The 27779-nt window shown below is 35.4% G+C and overlaps 1 protein-coding gene across 3 annotated transcripts; it reads left to right on the plus strand.

Moving 5' to 3' along the window:
- rrbp1a (ribosome binding protein 1a) lies at positions 1 to 27779 on the plus strand. 3 transcript variants are annotated; one of them, XM_056470255.1, is made up of 29 exons: positions 1 to 177; positions 1851 to 3485; positions 6117 to 6271; positions 8284 to 8406; positions 8867 to 9019; positions 9530 to 9648; positions 11409 to 11562; positions 14958 to 15096; positions 15351 to 15487; positions 16844 to 16878; positions 17156 to 17240; positions 17367 to 17404; positions 17496 to 17577; positions 17668 to 17705; positions 17779 to 17854; positions 17965 to 18005; positions 18145 to 18232; positions 18673 to 18765; positions 19669 to 19761; positions 20196 to 20285; positions 20373 to 20465; positions 20660 to 20731; positions 22766 to 22861; positions 23040 to 23123; positions 23258 to 23338; positions 24858 to 24941; positions 25031 to 25126; positions 27070 to 27213; positions 27295 to 27779. In XM_056470255.1, exons 2-29 carry the CDS (start codon positions 1868 to 1870, stop codon positions 27331 to 27333), a joined length of 4146 nt encoding a protein of 1381 aa, XP_056326230.1. In that variant the 5' UTR covers positions 1 to 177; positions 1851 to 1867; the 3' UTR covers positions 27334 to 27779. The 3 variants fall into 3 exon arrangements, with proteins under 3 accessions (XP_056326230.1, XP_056326231.1, XP_056326232.1); XM_056470256.1 differs by having other exon boundaries at positions 6120 to 6271; XM_056470257.1 differs by lacking the exon at positions 23258 to 23338.

A 27779-nucleotide genomic window follows, 5' to 3' on the forward strand; every position in this document is an offset into this window, starting at 1 on the left:
TGCCAGCGCGAGAAAGTGCCACGACTCCACACAGACATCGACTGACTCCTCAAGCTGGGGATAAGATTTTTTTTTGTTTTTTTGCTGGCGTGGTAAGGCAGTTGGATTCGAGATATTCTCCTCCGTATCAACTCTTCCTGAAGTGATTCATCAAACGGAAATCTGCCGCGAGAAAAGGTGAGATTTAAAGCTTTTGTTTCGGCGTTATCCATTAAATGCCTAAAAGATTTTCAGTAGCAGTTAACCCTAAACTTTGATCTCGCTCATTTATTTTCTCCTATCGTTAACCTACTCGTAACACAAGTGGGATGAAGACATCTTATTGTAGTTAGGAAGCGAATGGCATGACTATAATAAGTGCTTTCACATTTTGGTTGGGGTGATGCTCGGCTGTAGACAGACAGTTAATATCAGCCTTTCCTTTGTGAGCTAGCGAAGGAAACTCTTCAATATATAACACATTTCAGCTTCTGTAACTGCTCTGAAGTCTGTCGATTTTAGTGGAAACCTGTTTAAAAGCATATTTTAAGTAGAGTTTCAGGGAGGAAAAAAACATACGTAGTTGTTAGAAAACCTTACATTAATTTCATAATTTATATTAATTGAACATTATAAATACTAATCATGGGGCAGAATGAACAACAGTTGTTGCTTTAATTAATTAAAATAAGCGTTTTGACTCACTTTATATTCAATAAGGTTGAGTGAGTCTATTCCTCAGTGTTTGCTCTTTAAATGTATTGCAGATTATCCATGCTATATCATTTAACTTGTAAAAATACTTTAAATCTTGTATAACAACTGTAAATATACAAGAGAAAACAGAAATCAACTTAAAAGTGGGCCCCATAATCTCCAGTTGGCCCATTTTGCTTTGAATGAAAAGAGGCTGTTATACTGTAAGTGAATGTGAAATGAAAGCACATAATGCAAGTAATCTTGCCTTATTTATAATAGCATTTTATTTCCATTAATATTAGAGTTTTTCATTAATTGGTACCTGATCAATGGATTACACACACACACGTTGGTGAATGAATGACAAGTATTTAAACATTATATAAATACACATGTTTTGTGATATGCAAAGTTTTCAACTTTGTCTAGAGATAAAAACCATATAAGGCTGCTGACCAGCTTCACACCTTTCTCAGAATGTGAGTGTAGGGCTGTAAAATTACCTGTCGGGTTATTACAACAAAAGTAAACATAGTCAAGGCCTATGCAAAAGAGAGCAGTTTATGTGCAAATCTGTTTCCCCAGATATTTAGCATACCTAGTACACAAAGGTAACAGATGGAGACTACAAATTTGTATTTATATATTTTGTGATTTGAAAGCTGCCTAGGGCTTCTGTATTTGGGATGCTGAGAATTCACATTTCTATTGTCATTTATTTGTGCTTTGGTGCACATTTGAAGTGTGAGATTGGTAAGAATCTCATAGAAGCGGCAGAGTACAGAACTTTAATTTGGCAGACAGCAGCACATGCTGGAATGGAAATCTATGTTGCGTAACTCAGCCTTTTACCAAATGCACCGTTTGCAAATTGAATGGAAGTTTTTTTCTTTAAAAATTATAGTTAAATTTGAGGGTATCATGCTTGGTTGTCTTTTCCTGGTTACATCTGGAACAGAAAGCCATCGTTTAGTTTAAAGTCTTGAGTTTTCTCTCTTGCCTCAAAGACAGCATTCATAAGCCAATATTAATGTCCTTGGTATGAATTTTAAAATATGTGTTGAAAAATATATGATAAATATGTTTATTAAAGGGAATCAGTGAAATTTTAATGTAAGCTCTTTCTCTGTGTATAATGCCTTAAATCATACCTTTTTTTTCTTTTAAATCAGAAAGGACACTAGCAGTCATGGACATCTATGATCCTCAGACCCTAGGAATTGTGGTGTTTGGTGGCTTCATGGTGTTCTCAGCCATTGGGATTGCTTTGGTCTCAACATTTTCTATGAAAGAGACGTCATATGAAGAGGCTTTAGCCAAGCAGCGCAAGGAGCAAGGGAAGGCCCAATCCAGCCAAAAATCCGACAAGAAGAAAAAGGACAAGGTAGCTGAGAAGAAAAATCGTAGTAAGAAAAAGGAAGATAAGCCTAATGGGAAACTCCTGGAATTAGAGTCCACCACTGAGGTTTTAGAAGTACCAAATGAGCCCAATCCTCCTGTTCCTTCAGCCCCAGAACATGTTGCTGCGCCAGCAACTAAACAAGAGGCTTCAATTCAGAAGTCTGTCCAACCCACTTCTTCTCAGAAGACCACTTCACCTGCCCTGGCTCAGAAATCAGCCCCAGCTGTCCAAGCTCAGAAGTCAGCTCCACCTGCCCCGGCCCAAAAGTCTGCTCCACCTGCTTCGGCCCAAAAGTCTGCTCCAGCACCTCCCACTCAGAAAACCTCTCCAGCGCTTCTAAACCAGAAATCCTCTCCAGCACCTCCCACTCAGAAAACCTCTCCAGCGCCTCCAAACCAGAAATCCTCTCCAGCGCCTCCCACTCAGAAAACCTCTCCAAATCCTTCTGGCAAGAAATCTGCTTCACCTCCTCCTGCCCAGAAACCTCCTTCACCTGCTCCAGCCTTAAAGTCAGTTCCAACTGCCCCTGCCCAGAAGTCCACTACAGTTGCTCCATCCCAAAAGTCTGCTTCAGATGCTCCAGCCCAGAAAGCCACTCCACCTGCTCCAGCCCAGAAAGCCACTCCACCTGCTCCAGCCCAGAAAGCCACTCCACCTGCTCCAGCCCAGAAAGCTGCTACAACTGTCCCAGCCCAGAAAGCTGCTACAACTGTCCCAGCCCAGAAAGCTGCTACAACTGTCCCAGCCCAGAAAGCTGCTACAACTGCCCAAGCTCAGAAAGCCACTTCATCTTCCTCATCCCAAAAATCCGTTCCACCTGCTCCAGCCCAGAAATCTGCTCAGCCAGCCCCTACAGAAAAATCTGCCAAAGCCCAAAAAGTTGCTCCAACTGCCCCAACTCAGAAATCATCTCCACCTGCCCCATCCCAAAAACCTGCTTCAAATCCTCAGCCCCAGAAAGTTACTCCACTCGCCGCATCCCAGAAATCAGAAACACCCACAGAAAAATCTGCCAAAGCACAAAAAGCTGCTCCACCAGCCCCAGCTCAGAAATCCTCTCCACCTGACAGAAAACCCAGCCCTTCTGCCACAGCTTCTTCACAAAAACCTACTTCAGGTATTACCCCTGCTCCACCCTGTCTTACTGTTGAAGATGCCCCACCTGCTCCATCTCCTAAGGGTAAGAGAAAGAAGAAAGCCAAAGCAGAGTCTGCTTCTGCTGAGGTTCAGCCCAAATCAGTTGCTCCATTGGAGGTGGTGACTAAAAAAGTTCCTGTTATGGCAGTGCCTCCGGTGGGCACTCAGAAAGCTGCAGCAGTGACTGCTGTGCCAGTGAAGGCAGAAGAGCCTAAACAGGATGCTCCACCCAAAAAGAAATCAGCATCCAAGAAGAAGGCAGAGCCAGGTATGCAGCTATCTTAACCAAAACGCACACATTAGGTGGTCAGATAATTACTAGACCAAGTACATAAACATAAAGGAAGTGTTTGACACTGCCCCCTCCTGGTTTTTGGCAAAACCTAAACATTTTCTATTTAGATTTTCAGACATTTCACTTAACTAGATTAATAATTTGCAGTAGTAGTCAGTATGAGGTTGCAGGACATCATCAGACTTAAGTCTTGTTCTCTCTATTAGTTCTTTTCCATTTAGCAGTTTTATTTCTTCAAAATGGATACATGTTGTGTTGAGGGGAGGTGTAAAAGGAATTAATCACCCAAAAATGATAAGGTGCTCATCCTTAAGTGATACAGAATGTTCTTGAGTGTCTTCATTCTGTTGAACATTAAAGAAGATAGTTTAAAGAAAGTTGAAAAGCTGTAATTGTTGACTTCCATAGTAGGAAGAACAAATACTAAAGAAGTTGATTGTTACAGGCTTTAAGTGCTCTTCAAAATATCTTCTTTAATGTTCAACAGAATAAAGACACTGAAAAAAACTTTCTATATCACTTGAGGAAGAAACAGAAACTGAAGAAAGAAAAACAAATAGGGTTGAATCAAGTAGAGGGAGAGTAAACTAAAGAATTTCCAGTTTTGGGTGAACTATCCCTTTAATAGTGAAATCATGTTGTGTATTTTTAGGGGCTGTGCATTGCAGCATAGCAAACTTTAATGATTTAACCTAGTGGCCTTATTAGATCTGTCTGATCTTCATTCTCATTTTCAAAAGAAGCCAGTGTAGCAGATGCTAAATTAAGGATGGAAAATTAAGTAAACCTGTCCAAATGAATATGCAGAACTCGGGTATCTCTTAAAAGAAGTTTGCCTCAATATGAAAAACAGGATACTGATTCTGATTGGTTTGCCAGACCCATAAATACACAGATTACTGTTTTGGCTGGACCGCACAGATGACATCTACGTGTAATAAACCTTCAAGCTGAGTCTGGAAAACTTGAACAAATGGTGTATGTGAAGTGGCTGACTTCTGAGTTTATATGAGTGTCACTTCCTGATGTCATTCATCTAGTTCAGAGTACCGTCTGGATTGACTCTGCTGACAAATAGCGCTGATGTGCTCTATTTCCTTTGTGGGCGGGGTGTTGGAAAAGCACTACTCCTTATTTGCTGATGTTGGCTCTGATTGGTTGCCGAGAGCTCAGAGTGGGCTTGTGTCTGAAGTGCTACTCACTGGGGAAGGGAGGCAGTGAGCTGCATTTTTCTGCTCTTGTGCTGGATTTCATGCACAGTTCTAGCTCACAGGCGTATGTGATGGTTTGAGTTTCATAATAATGATTTAATTTGGAATATGGTTCATAGTCTAAATTAATCTTGATTTGTGCATAATGTTGCTCTTATTTAGGTGTTCATTCTGTTTCTTTTTCATGTGCACTTCTTTGCGCAGTAAGAGATGTGCAAAAATGCTAATTTGTACTTTAATAAATACTATGTTTAAAAAATGAAAATTAATTTCTTAAAAAAGCAATAAAAAGACAAAATAAAAACTAAGATATGTTGCTAAAAGTTAAAATGCAAAGAACAAAAATTGAAAATATTATACTACTATATTGGCGCCATGGAGTGCAGTGGGACGCACGATCGCCTCACAACAAAAAGCTCTCTAGTTCGAGCCCCAGCTGGGTCAGTTGGCATATCTGTGTGGAGTTTGCATGTTCTCCCTGTGTTCGCGTGGGTTTCCTCTGGGTTCTACGGTTTTCCCCCACAAGTCCAAAGACATGCAGTTAAGGTGATATGAATGAGCTAAATTGGCCGTGGTGTGTAAATGAGTGTTTATGGGTGATTCCGAGTGTTGGGTTGTGGCTGGAAGGGCATCCGCTACATAAAACATACGCTGGATAAGTTGGCGGTTCATTTCACTGTGGCAACCCCAGATTAATAAAGGATCTAAGCCGAAAAGAAAATGAATGAATAATACTACTATATTAATTATACTAAAATATCACTGATCATATCTCAGTCAGTAAATTTCCCACTCACTTGTTATGAAGTATTTTCGTTTACATTGGAGAATGCAGAGTGTTTGTGACTGCACCCAGGTGGGTTTCTGTACACTCAAATTTCACTTTATGAAGCGCAGCCCTTTTGGCCCTGTTCAAACAATACTTTTGCTTCAGCTGCTTCATTAGGGAGGCACACAAAGGCCTTCAGTGACCAAACAATAGGAGTTTATTGCCAATCTTGGGTGCCATCTCACACTGGTGCCACACTGCACACATGCCATACTGGCACTGTCTAAACACAGAGAGTTAATAAAAAGAACATGATAGTACATGCACAAAGCACTGTGTAAGGCTCTAGTTAGCTGTATTGACAAAGAAGAAGCAGTTCTTTTGGGATCTCGGCTTTTTCATTACTGTGCCGATCTGAACACGTTTGATTAGATGCTGAAGTGTAGATTGGGTTTAGGCATTGTTTAGGAGTGCTATAAAATGATTTGAAGAACTTGCTCGTAAACACCAGGAGTATAGTGGGCACCCTGCTGCAAACAAAAACCAAAGCACTTCATAGCTTTCTGATTTGGTGTCCATTTTAATGTATAATCTAAATATATGATCTTTTCTGTTTGTCTCTAGCAGTGGCTGCAGACCCCGCAGACAGTCCACTGTACCTGCCCTATAAGGCCCTGCTTTCCACGGTGAGGAGTATGGTGTTCAGTGAAGGAGAAGCTCAGCAGCTTATTCAGATTCTGTCGGATAAGGCTGGTATTATTCAGGACACATGGCAAAAGGTATGGCCATAAATGGTTTTATATTTTTAAATGAGTTTTATTAATAAACTAGGACCGTATGATTTCCTTGATGTGGAAAACAGACTGAATCATAGTGTGTAAATAACTCAATAGTAGGTCCTGAGATCTTTTAAACACCATACAGTCTAGTGAGACTGCATAGGTGAAGTTTTACAAACTAATTTCAAAAGGAGCACATGATATGATGGATCGCAGCTGGCCTCTTGTCCGTAATCAGCAATAATCCAATCAGGTTGATTCAAGCTTACAATAAATAGACAATTCGCCCTACTACCTTATCTTCGTTTTGGAAGAATTCACCCATTCCACCCCATCTCCTCCTTTTCCTCCCTTTACCAGGTGGTGCTCTCAAGATTTACCTGATCTCAGACCCCCTTATATGCTTATTGACTAGGCAGGAGCCCTGGGCTCAATTATCTCTAAGCTCAGGGTTCTCTCCCGGGACAATATGCCAAACCTGCTATTACCATCAAGCATATCTAAGTGTAAACTCTTGAAATACCACTAATATACATGTTTGCATATTTTTTTGTGTGTGAATGAGAAGGACAGTTTTGTTTACTCTACATGCCCAAATGATGCGACTTAAGAATTCACAAGCATTTTAAAGTTTTATTTGAGGAAAACTATTATTTATATAACGAAATTAAATATTTACAGCCTATCAAAACTTAAATATGGTTTAACTTGAAAAAGTTATGACAGAAATATTGGCATTTTAACAATGTACAGACTTTCTCTCAAGTTTTTTTTTCTTCACTTTCGCCAGTTAGTGAAGTTTTTTTTTTTTCCCTCTCCGCTGTTGCCACTGGCTTGCATGGTTCGGGATCTGTAGAGCTGCGCATCGTTGGATTTGCTCCTCAGTGTTTGGACTCTCAGTAGTGATTATTAAACCACACTGAACTGAGCTAAACTGAACTGAACTTAAACTAAAAACTGAACAACACTGTTCCAATTTACTATGACCTTTTATGTGAAGCTGCTTTGACACAATCTACATTGTAAAAGCGCTATACAAATAAAGGTGAATTGAATTGAATTGAATTGCGATCTTTTTTTTTATTTTTTTATTTATTTTTTAAATATTGCGATATGATTAGTTTCAGAGGACGGTTTGAATAGCTCTAGTTTTCTTGGGAGTCTTACAGTATTCGGATACAGAAATGGAATAATCACAATGCAAAAAAGCTTTTTGTCTTGTTTCTAGTGCAAATATAAAAAAATTATTAAACCAAGTAAAAATATAGTTTAATTTTCGCCGTCTGAAAAAATAAGTGAAAATGAAGAGGTTTTTTTTTTGCTTGTTTTAAGGAAATTATTAATTAATTAATTATAATTGCCAGTGGGGTAAGTGAAATAATCTGGTTTTCGCTTTGAAATGTAGATATTTGAGCTAGAAACAAGACAAAAATTCCAAGAAATATATGTTTTTTGCATAAATCAAATACATTCCATATAAATACAGGGATTAATTACAATTCTGTAGCTCCTGGTCAATAATAATTCAGACTGGACATTGCATATCTTTGCTATGTGACAATTGCGTATGTGCACATTGTGATATCGATGCTGAATATGTGCAGCCCTTGTACAGACGTGTGCTTCTAAATGTAGTAATAATATTATATGTTATTTTTTGCTATTATATGTTATTTTTTGCTCATGTTTTGTTTTTAACAGCAATAAATTGGAATTTGAGGAAAAAATCTAGTTTCCAAAAAATGTAAATGCATACATTGTAAAATTGTTTAAATGGTATTTTATATTAAATCATATACTTGCAAATACTTGCAATCATATGATTTATGAAAAGCAAACAATAAAATATGCATTTTTATTTCAAAAATGCAATGTGAAAAAAAAAAAATCCAAAACAGTATGAACGTATAAATCAAGAAAAAAAATACTGTGATTCATTGTCTTCTTACATTCATCACCTTATTTAAACTTAAACAGAAAGTTTGTCTAAGCAGTTTTGTGCATGTTTATAGGCCACACAGAAGGGTGATCCGGTAGTTTTGCTGAAGAAACAGCTGGAGGAACGAGACAAGCAGCTGGCAGCTGAGCAGGAGGATGCAGCAGCTGCTAAAGGACGACTAAGGGATTTGACTAAAGTAAGCCCTGAAACACTTATACCAGTCGAAAATATAATCATGTATGAATTAAGAAAAGTTCTGTATGTGCTCATGCATCAGGAATTATAATTTTTTTTTTTAATCGCAACGTCTTGTGTTTGTGTTTGCTCAGTAGAAATATAAATTTCTAGTATTCTTTTTAATAACCACACTAATCAAAGACTTTTAATTGGTAGTAATGTGCACTTATGTTTACCACTTCAAATGTAAAAATGTTATTAAATTTGTTTGTTTGTGGTTTTTGTTTGTATATTTAATAATGAAATGTTTGTGCCATGAAAATAGCCTTATTTGCTGAAATAGCATTAAATAAAAATATATGATATGCTATATGAGCAGATGTATAGCCAAACGCACAGCCCTTGAACTAAAAGCCAGTTGTATTTTAGTGGCCTGTTTTCACTCCAAATAGTGACCTGTGTTTGTTTTATGTGTACAGGAGCTGTCTGTGGAGAAATCTAAGGTGGCGTCTATAGAGACCAGATTGAGCTCTCAGTTGAGCAAGCGTGAGCAGGACATCATCGCACTGCAAGCACGCATGCAGGCCAGTTACCAAGACCACCTAGCTGAGTCTCAGCAGCTCAATGCTAAAGTGAGAATTTTATTCTCCGCTTTTACACCAACATAAATATTTATTACACACAATTATGACACCTGGCAAAATATTTGTTGAGTTGGACAGAAATGTTTTTAGAATTATTATCATGTATTAGCGCTAAAAATCTTATTTCATTTATGTATTCATTTGTTTGGTGATTTTTATTTTTTATTTATTTTTTTATTGTATTTTTATTATTGAATGCCATGATAATTGCCTTGCTTGCTGACGTGGCATTAAATAAAAAATACATTAACATTATTTAGTATGACAGTAGTTCAGTCTCTAACAATCTCTAATCATAAATTTATTTTATTCCTAAATATGTGTTTATTTATAATGTATTGTTTATATATAGTTTCTGTAGGTTTTCTCATTAATATTAGATTTAAAGTGCATGTATTAAGTATAACAAGATTAGATGCTTTTAATTAATCACATTAGTGAGCTTTGGCAGCTTTGATATTTACATGACTTCACTAATCCCTGTCTTTTGCTTCTCAGGTCTTGGCTCTCCAGGATCAGCTGGAGAAAGGTCCTAATGCTCAGCTGGCTCGTCTACAGCAGGAGAACTCCATTCTCAGAGATGCACTTAACCAAGCCACCAGTCAGACGGAGAGCAAGTATGAACATACAGTTCCTTCAAAACCAAATACATTTGTTAATTTAGCAGATGCTTTTTATTTCGAAGAGTTTTACTTGCAAATGATTATAAAATAAGCACTTTAAATCCAGTTAAAAACATCTAATCTTGTTAAATTGAATACATGCACCTAATTTAAGTTGAAATCTAACATTAAAGAGAAAGCAATTGCCTTGTAGCAGTCTATGAATACCTGCATGAACACAAACGTTTATACGCATAAACACAAATACGCATACATGCACATAGGGAGGAAAGAGTCTCTTCTACAGGTGGCTTGACAAGCTCACTCACCCGTGTGAAGTACGAACAGAACTGCACAACAATTAGTTTAGTTTGCTTAATTTGTCTGTTTCACAATTGTGACAGACATTATTTCATATGAAGGGATGGGCCTTTGACAAAAGAGTTTACAACAAACTTCCTGGCATGACACACCAAATAAAGTAACCAAGTAGCTGCAAAAATGCGTTGGTGTAATGCTGTGAATGATAGCTGCTGGTTATGATAAACTTTGCACACATTTGTTACAGTCTTGGCTACTAATAAACTGATACCTTTTTTCTCATTTGTAATATGCATTCCTTCTGCTGTGGATAATTCACCAAAATACATTACAAACATTTAAAAATTGTCTTTCTAATTTATAGAAATGTACCATATATATCTTAAAGGCAATGTTGTATGTGAAAAAGTTGTTATTGCTTTTTATTTTTTAGATTTACTTAATATTAATCTCATTGAGTGTTTACATGGACACCAATAATCCAATTTTAATATGATTAAGACAATACTCTGATTACCATGTAAACAGCTATTTTTGATTAATTTAATCAGATTAAGGTCATAATCGAACTAAAAAAAAATCAAATTAAGACATGTGGAGTATATCGATTTTAGTTGCATTATTGAAGTGCAGTACAGACATGTAAACACCTTAATCAAACTATTACCATCATGTAGGACTTTTCGCTGCGCTTTTTCCGACAGAGTTGTCCACACACACATCTGTTATACACTATTCTTTGCACATACTCCGAAATGCGTTTTTTTTTTTTTTTTTCTCCCATTCAGCTTGCGGTATGAAATTCCATTAAAACAGCACTCTTCCAGCAGTTCATACTCTCATCCAATATCTCGTTTGTCAGGGGGGAATGCATGAAATGTTCCTGAATAAAAGTGAAATTGTCAAACTGTAGTTAAACTTGACAAGTTAAAAATAAAACACTTGAAATTACATGAAACTCCGGAGGAAACGTGGATAGCTCGGTGACACAATGATGTTAATTTAATTAGTTGCTATAACATGTAAAACGGGATCACAAAAGAACATTCAAAAAGCTACTCGTGTAAACACCTTAATCATATTATTGTCTTTATTAGATTAAGGCAAATTATTCTATTACTGATGTCCATCAACATAGTCGTTATCTCATATTTTGGCATAAATCATTTATTGTTTATAAATAGTTTATTTATTGCATATTATTCATCTCATATTTTTGTCTGTGAATATTTTGTTTTAATTTCTTGCTGATATACATCCTTTCCTTCAGCCACTGGCACATTTTTAATACATAATATCGATTTATCATGCTATCAGTGGAGTTTAATGGCAGAATTCCAAAGCTAAAGGTTTTGCAGATACTTCTTGAATACCAAATGGTGAAGTTTGATTCAACCCTACACAGTACTTTTTCCCATCTATTTAATCATATTTATTTGTTTTTGATCCGTCAGACAAAATGCTGAATTGGCCAAACTGCGTCAGGACTGCATTCGGCTGAATAAGGAACTGGCGGAGAAGAACGATGCCTTGCAGGCTGATGAGCAGCTAAGGAAAAATCTAGAAACCAAAGCCGCCACCACTGAAAAACAACTAAACCAGATGCAGGTCAGATGCACACCTTGCTAAACCGTTCTCTGCACCACATATGCCATTTCTTAGTGTTTAGTTTGTCAATTTGTAATTAGTTTTGTACCAAAGAGCTAAAGCGATACTTTTTACGAAGAAGCTCAAAATGACACTCTAAGTATTATAAAAAATCTCCCAGTATGAGCACAAGCCTCATTAGTGCTTTCTGCTACCTCTCGCTGGGCTGTTTAGCCTTGCACGTCTGCAGGTAGGCGAGCTTAGTTTCTTCAATCTGCGTGTGCATTAAAGAAGCTTGATTAGGCTTGCTGGTAAAGCTCAGGCTTTGACCCCACAGTGCTGGTGCCTCTGCTAATGGGATTGTTCCCATGCTGGCAGAACATTTGATTGCCAGTTTGATCGCTCAGCAGTGCGCTGTGGGTTGGAACATGGCCCGCACTACAGGGAAGCGCTTCTTCCAGCGATCTGGAATGTGAGCCTGCCTGAGCAGTTCAGTTTCAGACAGAAGTATCTGATTATCCGTACTGGAAGGACTGATAACAACGATTTAGCTTCGAGAACTAACTGCGTTTCTTTGCTAATCCGTTGCTATAAACCAAAAGGCCACAGAATAAATAGCAGCCTTGTGTTGAAGTGTGTCCTGAGCCCATTTTGAGCATCTAGACGGTGTACTGGATTAGGAGAGACATGGTAATGTCTGGAGAATGTGAGTCAGTCATCTTAATCATGAGTGTGGAGCAAGCAATGGGGAAACTCTCTCCTTTTGTGTAAGGTCGGGATGTAATTCTGAGTAATCAAACAGAGAATTAGTGTTTATACGTTATGTTTGAAGGGTGGCCGGTAAGAAATGTGTATTTAACATTAACTTAACATTAATTTTAATATAGTGTTAATTTAAAATAGAGTGGCTTTCAGTGGAAAAAGTAGTTTTAATAGTTTCTCATTCAGTTTTTGTGTATTTTGTTTTGTTTATTTAATTAATATAATTTTTCATAAGAATAATGGTGGTGATTAATATATATATTTTTTTAATTATTTTACAATTTTTATTATTATTTTATTGTTGTTTTTGTTGTTGCTAAAGGTGTGGTCCACCATGATATCATATTTTAAACTTTAATTAGTGTAATGTAGCTGTGTGAACATAAACAACATCTCTGAATGTAATATGCTCAAAGTTCAATGCAAAGGGAGACTGTAGATGCGTCCCAAATTGCATACTTATGCACTATTCTACGCCATTTTGTAATAAAAATAGTGTAAATAGTGCATTCACACTGAAAACTTTACAAATAGTAAGTGCACTTTAATAACCCGGATGATGCACTCATTCAACTAGTAAAATGAAGTGTGGAATGATGGACACTTCACACACTCAACGACCGCAGTTTTGCTCAAGTAGCGGAAGGGGCGGAGCTATCGGGCCACATTTTGGATAACTTTATTTATTTTGGATTGTGAAAGCAAAATTCTCCTATGAGAGCGATTATAGCGCCTCCTGATGGTGAATGTGGTTATACTAATGGCAGGTATTATTGGGTAGTTTGGTCATTTATTTCACTAATTTGGCAACCGTCAAACGTCATCAGGGAAGCGGTTTGAGTTTCCGCTTAGTAAAAAAACATTAGTGTTTAATTTGGGACGACACTACATACATATACTATGCTGTTGAGTGTGTAAGTGTATAGTGTGCCATTTGGGACGTAGCTATTGACTTTTACAGAGTTAGCTTAGCAAAGCCTACAGCGAACAAAGTTTTGGACTACAAAAAAAATACATCCGGGTTAGTGAGATCACAAACGCTTCAGGTTACGCGCATATACCCTGTGCAGGTTCGGGGCATGGCCAGAGGCACTATAATGTTATAGCAGAGAAAGCTAAAATGCCGTCCAAACGCTGCTATTTTCACAGAGCTTGTTCTGTTTCTGTATTTTGGCTTCCAAAGGACATGGAACGAAGTTTGTCAATATTGCAACAGAAACCAAACTTTTAAACATACTTGTGAAATGTTATTGGACAACGTTTTTTTTATCTGGAAAGACTTTAAATAAAATATTTTTAAATGTGAATCCTTATAAAATTGTAAAATTTTTATCAGAAGTAAACTTTAAAAATGGTTTTAGATTTTTATCTTCTTATTATTATTATTTATCTATTTTATCTTGTGTATTATTTATTGCTGTTAATTAATTTAAATTTTTAGCATTATAGAAAAGTGGTGTTTTTAAAATGTGTTAGACTTGATCTGTTTTTTTTTTTTTTTTGACATTGCTAGAGAAAATCCTCTCTCTCTCCAAAGGACACGACACAAAGAGAGAAGTGCTTACAATTAAATTTTAAATTATGTTCCAGAGAATTATAAAAAAATATATAGATAGCATTTGACAAAGGACAGCTTCCAGAATTATTATTATTTATGTATTTTATCTTGTGTATTATTTATTGCGGTTAATGACTGTTTTAATTTTTATAATTATAGAAAAGTGGTGTTTTTAAAATGTGTTAGACCTGATCTGTTTTTTTTTTTTTTTGCAATGACATTGCCTGAGAAAATTCTCTCTCTTTCTCCAAAGGACACGGCACAAAGAGAGAAGTGCTTACAATTTAATTTTAAATTATGTTCCATAGAATTATAAAAAAAAATATAGGTAGCATTTGACAAAGGACAGCTTCCAGAATGTCTCCCGTGCCGCTTTTCCTGGTGACGTAAAGCTGATCCGAGAATCACATCACATTGTTCGCTGACCAAACATAGCCTTTCTGAGGAACTAAAAAATATGACGGTCGTTTTCATGTTAGCCGAGTACCTGTATATAAGTAAAGATATTTGAAAAAATAACCAGATACAAATAAAGCGTGAGAACACATTGCTTTGCATTTTAAAAACACAACCAAGCCTTAAAAATACACTCTGGACCACCCCTTTAAATTGTACATTATAAATTTAGATATGTAATATTTTAATTAAACCATAAGCAGAATCAACAAATATTTAATAGTCTCATTTCTTTTGGCTCAAAATAATTTTTAGTAATTTTAGGGTCAATATTATTAGCCCCATTAATTTTTTTTGGTCTAATTAATCAAACTTGCCTAGTTAACCTAATTAAGCTATTGTTTTGGTTGCACTTTAAGCTGAATACTAGTATCTTGCAAAATAGTTAATAACGTATCATGGCAAACACAAAAGATATTATTTATTAAGTTATTATGTTTAAAATGTTTTAATCATTTCTATGTTAAACATCACTTTGTAAATATTTGGAAAAGGGTTCACGGGACGGCTAATAATTGTGTTTTATTTGATTGTCTGTTATGATCAAACCTTCTTTCTTCATAAAGTCTCTGACATCGATGGTATTGTGTGACCAAACCTGACCTGTGTTTTCTGTGTTCTCATGTTTTGTCCCCTGCAGGCGAACAGGGTGAATGCTGAACAAGCTCTGCAGAAGCGTCTGGAGGAAGTGAGTGAGGAGCTCAGACAGACCCAGAGCAGCAAAAACAACCTTCAGGCACAACTTGAACAAGCTCAAAAAGACGCTGCTGCTCTTGCAGGTCAGCACCCACTTGGTGTTTCAGAATATAAAAGCTTGTAGAACAACAAGATACATCCAGAATGTTTAGAAAATCTTTAAGAAAAGTAATGTAATTAAATCTGATCTTAAAGTCCTGCAAGGTATGATTTCTTGCAGTATCACCAATGTGTCCTTGTACGAAACGCTTGAGTATGGTGTACTGCGGCTTTGGGCAGACGCATTATGAATTAGTAATTTGAACTAAGTGTTTTGTTCCACACTGCACTGTTTTAGAGGCTAAAGCCCGTGTGGCCAGTGTGGAGGTGGAAATGAAAGAGCGGGCTGGACATTTGGAGAGCCTGCAGAGCCAGCTGAAACAGACGCAGACAGAGAGAGAGCAGCAGCTGAAAGAACAAAATGACAAATCAGAGGTATCTTTGCAGATCTCTCTCTCAATGTATAATAATTGCATGTTTGTAGATGGATATAATCATTTAAAAATCCTTGTGGTTTGCCAGAGAATTTGCATTACCTCAGTTTGCATTATACCAAATGACAAGCCTAGCCTGAATGATGAAACTACTACTTAATTGCAGGATATTTATTGCCAATCTAAATTAAATAATCATTTTATTTATCTATTTATATATATATATATATATATATATATATATATATATATATATATATATATATATATATATATATATATATATATATATATATATATATATATATATATATATACACATACATACATACACACACTCACTGGTCACTTTATTAGGTACACCTTTCTAACTGCTCATTAACGCAAATTTCTAATCAGCCAATAACAAGGCAGCAACTCAATGCATTTAGGCATGTAGACATGGTCAAGACGATCTCCTGAAGTTCAAACTGAGCATCAAAATGGGGAAGAAAGGTGAGTGACTTTGTAACATGGCATCGGTTGTTGGTGCCTGATGGGCTGGTCTGAATATTTCAGAAACTGCTGATCTACTAGGATTTTCACGCACAACCATCTCTAGGGTTTACAGAGAATAGTCAGAAATATAGAAAATATCTAGTGAGCGGCAGTTCTGTGGGCGCAAATGCCTTGTTGATGTCAGAGGAGAATGGCCAGACTGGTTACAGCTAATAGAAAGGCAACAGTAACTCAAATAACCACTCGTTACAACCGTAGTATGCAGAGGAGTATCTTTGAACGCACAACACGTCAAACCTTAAGGAGAATGGGCTACAGCAGCAGAAGACCACACCGGGTGTCACCAAAATTGGACAATAGAAAATTGGAAAAACGTTGCCTGGTCTGATGCAGCTACTGCATGATGCTATCATGTCAATATGGACCAAAGTCTCTGAGGAATTTTCCAGTACCTTGTTGGATCTATGCCATGGAGGATTAAGGCAGTTCTAAAGGCAAATGGGGTCCAACACGGTACTTGTAAGGTGTACCTAATAAAGTGGCCTGTGAGTAAATAATTATTAGCCCTTGTGTGAAATTTAATTCATTTTCAGATAATTCACAAGCGATGTTTAACAGAGCTATTAACGGAAAATAGATAATGTTTTCATTCAAAATAACTTTAATGGTTATATTATTACCTCCTAAAGAAATATATTTTTTGATTGGCTCCAGAACAATTACAGAACACGTTGTCCGTTGACTTAAATACTTACAACACACACCTTGGTTTTGTACCGTGGGTTACTAAAACTGTTAATAGGTAAAATTATCAAATGTGTAAGAGCAATTAACTCATTTACATTGGCCATTATTACAGACTGTGACGGCTGAACTGGAGCAGGCAAAGAAGAGGTAAACCTGACTGTTAATGTGTTTAAGTGTTTTTGTTATTTCCAATTACAAAAATTTAAATACCCTCCCTTAAGATAAGTATTGTTAATTAAGACACAAAATAGCATAAGATAGGACTTAAATTCTTTTTTTGTTGTTATTTTATAAATTTCTTTTTTGCATAAATATCATAAAATTGTAGTATGATTAATAATTAAATTAGATTTTAAAAGAATATTTTCATATTTCATACACTTGTTTGTTGAACATGAATTCACCTAGAGTGTTTAATTTTTAGCCTGAAGGAGAAGAAAAGTGCAGTTTCAACACTTGAGCAAGAGCTGACTCAACTCAAAAACACAATCTCAAGTCAGGTGAATCAGGTACTGCTTTTTAGACATTTTCAGCTCATTTTAGTTAGTCATTAGTACATTTGACTGAGCGTGTGTACTTTTTTTTTAAATTAATTTTTTTATTGTAAACAAATCCTTTTCCATTGTTCATTTTAGGTGGATAGCACAACAGACGTCCAGCATTTACAGCAAAGGTATAATGTTTTCTGTAGCTTCTCTAATACACTTCAGTATCTTAGTCAATTTTTCCGGGTTTATTTCATTCATTTTGCTTTTGAATATAAGCATAAAAGAAAAGGATACCCAAATAGCAGCTCTTCAGGAAGAACTACAACAGGCTAAAGAGAAAAGTTCAGACCTAAACAGAGTAAGTTTATCATAAGAGATTTCTAAACCTTGAACAATAATTGAAATGCTGAACTAACTGTTCGTTTAATTCTTTTGAAATTATCCATAGCTTGAAAACCCAGAAATGCTGGAACAATTACAAAAGAGGTACGCGTCATTTGTAATCCAAACAATATTTCACATTCACAATCTGTTATTAAGATGTTTCATGTTTCTGTAGTTTGAAAGAAAAGGAGTCTCGGGAGGAGTTGTTTGAAGAACAGATAAGGCAATGTAAAGAACAGTACAACACTAAAGTAAGTGAGATTTACTGTTAATATTATATGTTTGACCTTCAAAGATGAAGTGTATATTTATGGTAAAAATAGCTTTGAACTGTGTCCAATAACACAATCTTCATTTACAGCTGGCAGATAGCACAGCCCAACTAGATTCACTACATAAAAGGTACATATTCAGTCCCACTGAAGGCCATTGCATGTTTATGTGCCTCCCCAGCCACCCACGTTAACATCATCCTTTGATTAAATGCCTTCCTACACGTTGAGTGTTTTTTTTTTTCTTTTTTCTTCAACGTGTTTTTCAGCATATCTGAAAAAGAGAGCTTGATGACATCACTACAACAGAAAGTACAGCAGCTCAAGGAACTAAACCAGTCACAAAGCAAGAGTTATGTAAGTAGCTGGGACAATTGTGGACGTGCATGTCATTATCTTGCATGTACACAATGATTCATAAAAATGTGCACACGTACACATTATCACATCTTGTCGACAGGGTTTATGGCTTAACTGTGTAAAGGAGATTGTCACAGTACTCTTACATTACCATTTCAGGAGTGTTGACATTAAAAGCACTATACACAGGTATTTCTGTGTATAAAATGTAACCGGTAATACTGGTATTGAATATAGTGACATCAATAAAGGAAGTTTTGAGCGTCATCATGTTACTCAGCAGTTTTTAGTTACGGATTAAATACATTTGTTACATTTTAGTTTGCTTAGAATTGTGCTGAGAGATGCAAAACATGCCTTTTTGTTGAATTTAAGTGAATTTTTTTTTTTTAAAGCTGTTCCGTCCGGTTATTAATAAGCTTATAATTGTATTACAGGAGAGTTTGGAGGATATGCTGAAGTCTTTCCAGTGCGAAACTCAAGAAGTTCTTCACTCTCTTTTCCCACACATCAACATAGAGACAGCAAAGGTATTTAGGCTTTCAGTCATCTCGTAGTTTTATTTCCCAGTTTTGTTTTTCAGATCCACATGTAATATTGGCTTGTTTTGGAAACACGCATACACATGACCTCAGTCTCTCTGTATGTGCAAGTCTGGAGGCTGTATATGCTTCCTTTCTAAATGATCCTTTGGAAATCATTGTAATGTGATGATTTTTAATAATAAAATCACTTTATTTATACATAATTCTTTAATAAATACAAAAAAATTATATATATATATTGTTCTAAACTGTATTTTAAATGTATACATTTACTGTATTTGATCATATTAACATATTGTTGCTAGCTTTTTTTTCACATGAAAAGTTTCACACTTTGATTCCTGAAACTTTCGAATAGTAGTGCACTTAGCCTTGTCATAAACAGTTAGTGGAGTTATTGTTAAATAGTTGTACAAAACCACTCAAGCTCTTCTATTTACATTAGGGCTGCACAGTATTGGAAAAGTCTGACATTGCAATATTTTGTTTGCTGCGATATATATTGCGATATGAATACAATTCCACCAGATGATCTGAATAGCTGTATTTGGAAAGATTTCATTAATTTAGATCAACTGGAGTGATCAAGTCTTTCTACGCAGTGCATCTGCATAAAATATAGTAAATTACAAACATACATAAATACAATGGAGTAAAAATAGAGGTTAAAATAAACAGTGGCTGCTGGTTTTCTGGGGAGTCTGACAGTTTTCAAATGTACAATTTGAACAATGAAATATAAAATATAATAATAATATTTAATAATAACTTTGCCTTTAATATTATAATCCTGCGCCGTGTCTTGTGGAAACACACGTTGTAATATCAATGCACAATCAATATATTGTTCAGCCCTAATTTACATCACTGCAAATTCTTTTCTTTCAGACCAATTGGCTGCAGGACTTTGCTGTTAAAGCACAAGAGCTTTTAAATCAGAAGCAACAAAGCCAAGAATCTCAGCAAAGTACTGAGATAGAGGTAAGCATTCTGCAGTTACTAACCTATTGCTGTTTATTACCTAAAGTGACTATTTGCAGCCCCCTAGTGGGGATATAAGCAATATTTTTCATGAAAACACCCGAAACAAAATACTCTAAAAAGAGTGGTGCTCAATTTGTAGGTTTATTCTTTATAAAATGTACACCGTACGGAACAATTTATAATGAAAATGAAAACAGATCTAGGTTGTGACTTTAAGCACTGTATAGTTGATTTATTTATATATATATATATATATATATATATATATATATATATATATATATATATATATATATATATATATATATATATATATATATATACATATATATATATATATATATATACATATATATATATATATATATATATATACATATATATACATATACACACACATTTGTGGTTATGACAGTGCTTTGATTTTATAGGAGATTACGGGTAAACTACAGGCAGCCCAGGAGAGTCAGTGCACATTACAGTCTGAGTGTGAACAGTACAGGACCGTTCTGGCGGAAACGGTGAGATTCTGCACCAGGCAACCTGTTTCAGCAAAGCCTGAATGCCAATGAGATTGAGCCTGATGTTTTTTTTATGTTGTTCAATAGGAGGGGATGCTAAAAACACTTCAGAAGAGTGTAGAGGAAGAGGAGAGTGTGTGGAGGACAAAGATTTCAGAGTCTGAGGAGAAACTGAGAATGGTGAGTTTTGACACACAAACACACATAATACTGCAGACACAGTGTAAACACAAAAAAAGAATACTTTCTGTAAGATTTACTTGTTTGAATGACAAATTCTTTAAAGTGTTCACAGACATGGAAGTATCACTGTTTGTGGGTAATTTGAAAGTTTATCCACCATCAAGTTTCAAATGATCATTTTGTTTTTGCAGGCACTAAAAAAGGTGCAAGAATTAGAAGAGACAGCAGAGAGCCTGAGAACAGAGAGCCAATGCAACCAACAGGTATACACTTGTGTATGTGTGTGTGCTCTGTATGCATAAACCAACTGCATCCTGAAAGTATCCTATCAATATTTGTACTTGTCATACATAAAGGAACTTATCAGACAATCTAAATAAAGGAGTGTATTTGACATTTCTCCTTAGTGATCTCCAAGACAATAAAGCATTAATGAATTATTAAACATGCCGTATTAGGACTCTAATGTTTTGTAATACTGGTATAGCAAAGTTCTTATTTCAAGAGGCCTTCAGTTTGGGGACAAAAAGTGCAGGAATAAGCCATTTAAATGTAAAATATGGTATTGCAGAGCTACAGGTTTGCTGGCTCGCTAATACAAACACATTTATACCAAGCGATTGCTTATCTTGGGGCCAAACAAGGTCTGTGGACATTAATTGCTATTTTTGCGTAAAATTATATAAAGTTCTGTGGATTTGTGGGAGTATATTAATTAAACTTATAATGTGAAATATAAAACAATTACTTTTTAAACTTTTATTTAAGGTTTTCAATTAGAGCCATTTGTTTTGTAAACAAAGCAGATGTCTCGTATAATATCTCTACTAAAAGACAGAAAATATTACTTTACAAAATGTATTGTATATAAATCATACATACAATCATTTTGAAATTAAGTTAACAATATAAAAACTGAGCAATACATATTTACACATTTACAAAAGTAAATAAATAGACTCAACGATAGGCTACAAATCTGCGGATTTCTGTGCATGCAGATTCCGTGTGGACCTATAGAATGTAGTGTTGATTTATTACCACAATGTTTATTTCGTTTTTTTACATTACAATATGTTGTAGATCAGGGGTGTCAAACTCCGCAGCCCTGCACAATTTAGTTCCAACCCTGCTTCGATACACTAACAAGCCTGAAGGACTCAATTAGTTTGATCAGGTGGGTTTAATTAGGGTTAAAGCTAAACTGTGCAGAGCTGTGGCCCTCCAGGAGTTTGACACCTGTGTGGTAGATGGTTTTAACAGTGAATATTATCTCCCTCGTCTGTTTGAGTGTGAAGTTGGAAGTAGGAAAGCATGGATATATAAAATTAGAATCCCAGTGTAATTTGGAATTGTTTAGAATCAAAAGTACAACATAATGCATTACATACATATATTTATTTCCCCTCCCAGTCAGTCTTGGTATTTTACTCACAGAGTAGATTTTTTAGTAGTAGTTTTTTGGTGTTTAATTCAATGTGAACTCTTTAAGCTTTTCTCCATTTTAATTCTTTAGGTATGTAGGTTAAATCTATATAATAAATGTTGTATTGATACACTAGTCTGTTTACAGTTTGCTGATACAATAATGTTTAATGTGTCTGTTTTTGTATTTCATTGTGCATTTCTTGAAGATCTTTTAAAAGGCTTAAATTTGATTTTTAAAAACACTGAAGATACAAAAAACAAACATTTTAGTTCATGTACAGTTTAGGTCAGAATTATTAGCCCCCCCTGTATATTTTTCCCCCAATTTCTGTATAACGTAGGGAAGATATATTTTTTTTCAACACCTTTTTAAACATAACAGTTTTAATAACTTATTTCTTTTTATCTTTGCCATGATGACAGAAGATTATATTTATCACTATACTATTTTTCAGCTTAAAGTGACATTTAAAGGCTTAACTGGGTTAATTAGATTAAGTAGGCAGGATAGAGTAATAATTATTGTATAACGATGGTTTGTTCTGTATACTATCTAAAAATGATTGCTTTAGGGGGCTAAAAATATGAAATGGTTTTAAAAAAATTTAACTGCTTTTATTCTAGCCAAAATAAAACAAATCAGACTTACTCTAGAAGAAGAAATATGATTGGAAATACTGTGAAAAATGTGTTAAACATTTGGAAAATATTTTTAAAAAGATAAAATGTACAGGAGGGCTAATAATTTAGACTTTAACTGTCGTTGCGTATACAGTAGAGTAGTGTATATAAAGAAATGCATTTTCAACAGCACTTAATATTAGTCTTTGAATCTATACGCGTATCTAATCATTTTCTCTTGTGCACAGCTGCAGGAGCAAGTGAAGCTGCTGGAGGCTCAGTTGGAGGAACAGCTGCAGTCAGCTTCCACTGACAGTCAGAGTCAATCTGAAGAGATGACGCACGTGAGCGCACACTCCTATTCACTAAAGCACAATATAACATACAAAAGCTCAACAATCATCTCAGTCAAAGTCATAAAGCACATTATATTGTATATTGTGCTATGTGTCGACAGACATGCATTGTGAATAGGTCACTCTTTCTCTTCTGACATTTCTCCTTTCTGTCATTTGTTTTCAGCTGAAGCAGGTTTTAGCTGAATCAGAAAGCCAGTTGAATTCGGCCCGGAAGGAGGCACAGACACAGAGGGAGGAACTTTTACAGGTTAGTTGGTTTTACTCAGAGTCCAGTGCATGTGCTAAAAATTGTTTTTAGCCACAATCCTGTGCTGGAGGTTTTGCCCATGAAAAAAAAACACACACAAGTTGGTTTTGTTGAGTTGAAGCTTCCTTTTCCAGGTCAAACAGCAACTCAACGACGTGACAAAACGAGCTCAGGGAGTGGCGGAGAACGGGCAGCCTGAGGCAGAGGAGTGTCAGGTTAGGGTGCGACGCTGAAAGGCACCCTGCACCTCACTTGGCAGTACTAGATAGAGTGTTTAGTACTATGTCTTTCAACCTAGTGCTGTGGACGGATAAAGTCTTTTAAAAGATGGTCCACCAAAATAATGCTTATTTTTCAGATTACAGAAAAGATGTAGATGCAGAGACAATTGGCAAATGTAGTCATCATGGGTTTTTTCTTAAATTAAATGTTTTATTATTATCGTTTTTGTAATAATTTGTTATTTTTATTGAATATAATATTAATACAGTTAAAAAATATATATTTTTCAGAGATGCACCAGTTATTTGCATTCAACATAAAGGTTGATATTGATAATTGATCATTTTCTCTGTGATAAATAAGGTACAATCTAATCAAATCAAATGTTGAAAGTATAGTTTTTAGACCGAATAATAATTCTCAAGTCAAGTCGAGCTTTATTGTCATTCCGTTACATGTGTGGACATACAGAGGAATGAAATGTCGTGTCTCGCAGGACAACGGTGCTACATAAATTAATCATAAATATAACACTTGATGCTGACGCCCCGTGTAAATGGGGCATTGGATAAGTCAGCTCTGAAGCCAAATCTGGAGCTTATCTAACAAAGTATGTTAATGATTCTCAAATTAGTACAATTAAACGAATATCAGGGTAAAGTATTAAATAAAAATGTAGAAAAGAGGAAAAATTAACTATCCAAAAAATATATTGAATTTAGGTGAAATTTTGTAGTTTGTCTTTTTTTTGGTGCAATATTTAATTTGAATTTTAAATGTTATCTTTGTTTCGAAAGATGTTAGGTGACCAATCTATTATTTTAATGAATATCACTGTTTAATAAATCTGATTTGTTCAAATGCACCAAAATATATGAACTATTTTCACTGAGAAATGGACAAAAATATCAGTTTTCAAAATGGCGTGTATTTCTTTATGCTGAGCGCTGTATTATGTATAATGAATCCATCAGATCCATGTTCAGTGAAAATGATATGAATCAGCAGGAAAGTTTAAATTGAGAAGGTGAAAAATATTTGGAATCAGCCCGTAGTGGTTTATTAAATTTAGCACTGACCCCAAATTTTCTTTTTCTTAAAAGAGGCTACATAAATTCAACATTATACATACAAATACAACAATTTCTCCCTGTCTAGTGCTGCCAACAATGGGAACGTCTTATTCATAAGTCTAATCATTCATATTTCAGCATTTTGTTTCAGCAGCTTCTGTTAACCCAGCCGGCCGTTTTCACTTCTGAATATCTGCACCTTTGGGTTCTTTCTCTCATCCTCACCTTTTATAACCACTAACATTTATCTTTTGCATTGGAAACTCACACTTCTTTGATGATCTTGCTGTTTTTGCAGGATTTTATGCTTGTTTCACACTTTTTTTGAATGCAGTGTGCACTAATGCAGCTCTTGTGCTGGATGGCATGGAAAGGTTTAGCAGTAGTTCTTGTATTAGTTACAGTAGCTAATTGACTGTTTTGGTTTGCTTTTTGTCAGGTCCAGGCTCAGCTTGAACAGACATTAGAAAAACTGCAGGGTGAACAGGCTCTAAACCAGCAGCTCTCTGCAGAAGTGGAGCAGGTACAACAATCTCCATGACCTTCACTCTCAATTCAATTCAATTTTTTTTTAATTATTGTTCACATGATTTAATAACTCGTTCTTTTTAGGCTCAGGAGACTCTCAAAAATCATCTTCAGAGCCATCTAGAACAGATGAAATCAGCTGAAGATACTGCAGCCATGGGAGATGTTGCTCAGCTGAAGGTATTTGGCATTGTTTATAACAAGATTTGAGATTAAATGCATACAAATCAGTACTGTAATTTTACATTTAAAGATTATATGTAGTCACTCATTTATAAATCTAAGGTTTAATACAAGTGGTATCATCTGAAACTTGCTGTAACTTGTATTCCTAAGGATTACTAAAACAGAGTTCAACATCAAACCAAATTTGCACAAAGAACCCACATTTTTGTATTCATGCCGAGTGAGAGACGTGTCAGTATTTGTCTACAACGTTTCTGACCAAGATTCAGGTTTCCTTTAAATTGTTCTGGTTTGATGTTTGTGATAAATGTAGCATTATCCAGAGAATAACATTTGGCCATCAATACAAACTTTGATGTTGACATGGCAATAGACAAATACTAATTTTAATTATGAATTTTACACTTATCTGTTAGAGAGTTACATTACATTAGGAGATTTCAGAATCTTCCATTTCAATTCTGTTTGCACAAAATAAATGCACAAATTTCGAAATGCATTATACTTTGACAGTACACAGTAGGGCTGCACGATGTTGGATAAAACCGATGTTGCACTTTTATATTTCTGCAATATGAATATAATTCAAAATTGAGTAACAGTTTGGAAATAATTCATAATTTTACATTGATTTGGATGATTTTGTAGGGAAGAGCATTTTATATAAAATAACCAAAAATAAAAAAAATGTAATAAATTAAAGTACAGATGAAAACAACAGAACAAAGATGAAAAACTAAATAAACAGCACTTTATTATTTTTTGTGGAATCTAACAATTTTGAGGTTAGCCATGGACCAGTATAAGAATCTAATAGTATGATAACCTAGGATTAAAATATTACGGTTTCGCTGTATTGTGATTTACTGCTCTAAAATATATGCTTTATAAATGTCTTGGTAAAAAGCAAACTTTCCGATTGAAACACAAAGGCTGTGTCCAAAAGTGCGTACTTCCATACTATATAGTACGCTAAAAAGGTATGTGAGCCGAGTAGCATGTCCGAATTTAAAGAAGTTGAAAAACAGTATGCGAGAAGTACCCGGATGACCTACTACTACCAGCGAGATTCTGAAGTGCGCATCTGATGGATGCATGGAAGTGAAGCGGGTGTGTCAAGTGATCATGATTAAATGGAGGATGTAGTACGTCCGAGCTCCATTCATACTACCCACATTCATACTGTATAGAACGTACTTTTCTATTGGTCGAGTAGTAAATTCAAATGCAGTACCTACTGAGTAGCAAGCAATTTTGGACACAGCCAACATATTTTATTCTGTGAAACATTTTAAATATTTAGGAGCAGTAAACATGTCAGGGTAATTAATCAAATCAATCATTGACCTCTGCTTTATTCATTAGTTTCAAAAACACCGATTTAAAACGGCATTTTTTCTGCTGGAGATACTGTTGTCCTAAAAAAACTAAACAAAAAATCTTACATGTACCTTAGGAACGGTATAAAAGAAAATGTTGGCAGTTTTAAAACCTTGACTTCTCCAAACCACGGTATACCTTAAAAATATAATTATCAATACTAAAATATGACTAACTCAAAGTAATTGATCACAACTATTCTTTGTAAAAGCGGCAAATATTATCATTTCTTGTGCCAGATGGTTTAGATTTGCTTTAAATCTTAGAGTCGCAGGCCTTAAAAACACATTCAAGTAAAAAATCTTTTACATTTATTCGATTATGGTTAAAATTCGCAGTGACTCCACAAATCATGTGTACAAAACTGTGGTTCCTGGTTAATTATAATTCCAACTGGCCATTGCAGATTCTGCTATGCGATTATAGCAGATGTTCACATCGTGATATTGATGCTGAAACGATACATGTATATTGTGCAGCCCTAGTAATAGAGCCATAGAGGTTTGGTTAGCTGTTAGAATTGTTTCTGTAAAGCTTTAATGCTCATGTTGTTTCAGGAGTGTCTCGAGAAAGAGCGAAAGATGACCAAAGATTTAGGCCAGGCAGCCACTAAACTTCAGCAGCTGCTGAAAAACAGTCAGGACCAACTTGCCAAAGAGAAGGAGAAAGTCAGAAGCCTGCACGATCAGTTGCAAAACAAGGTAAACAGTCTTTCATAACAATAGAAGTCTTTTATAGGAGGTAAAGCTGTGTGCTTATGAATTGATGTGCTTTGTTTTCAGGAAGGAGATGGAGAGCTCAAGCAAGGCACATCTGTTTGAGGTGGAAAACAAAACATATAGCCAAAAATTGCCTTACAATGACCAAAATGAAGCATTCCGATGTGTTTTCTTTTTTTTTTTTTTATCGTACTGTAGTCATGGGAGAAATTGTATGAAGACGTTTGGAGAAACCTAACTTGTGCAAACGTTTTTTTATCATGGAGATGCGCTGGAACCATTTTCACTTTACATTCCATCTAAAACCTTCTGGCTATGTCAGAAACAATGCCTTACATCCTTAGTGTTCCTGCATTTCTCCTGCTGTCAGTGTTAAAAGGGAAACCGTATGTACGTTATGCGTACATCAACTTGTGCAATTAATTTCTTGGAAGTAAATGAGTATGGATAATTGTATGGTACATGGATTCAGCATTTGGAATGCCCTCTCTGTAGCTGGCTTCAACACCACTGAATAAGTTTGATAATAAATAATAAACAGCAACATA

This window comes from Danio aesculapii, chromosome 13 (genome assembly GCF_903798145.1).
Source record: "Danio aesculapii chromosome 13, fDanAes4.1, whole genome shotgun sequence".
NCBI lineage: Eukaryota > Metazoa > Chordata > Actinopteri > Cypriniformes > Danionidae > Danio > Danio aesculapii.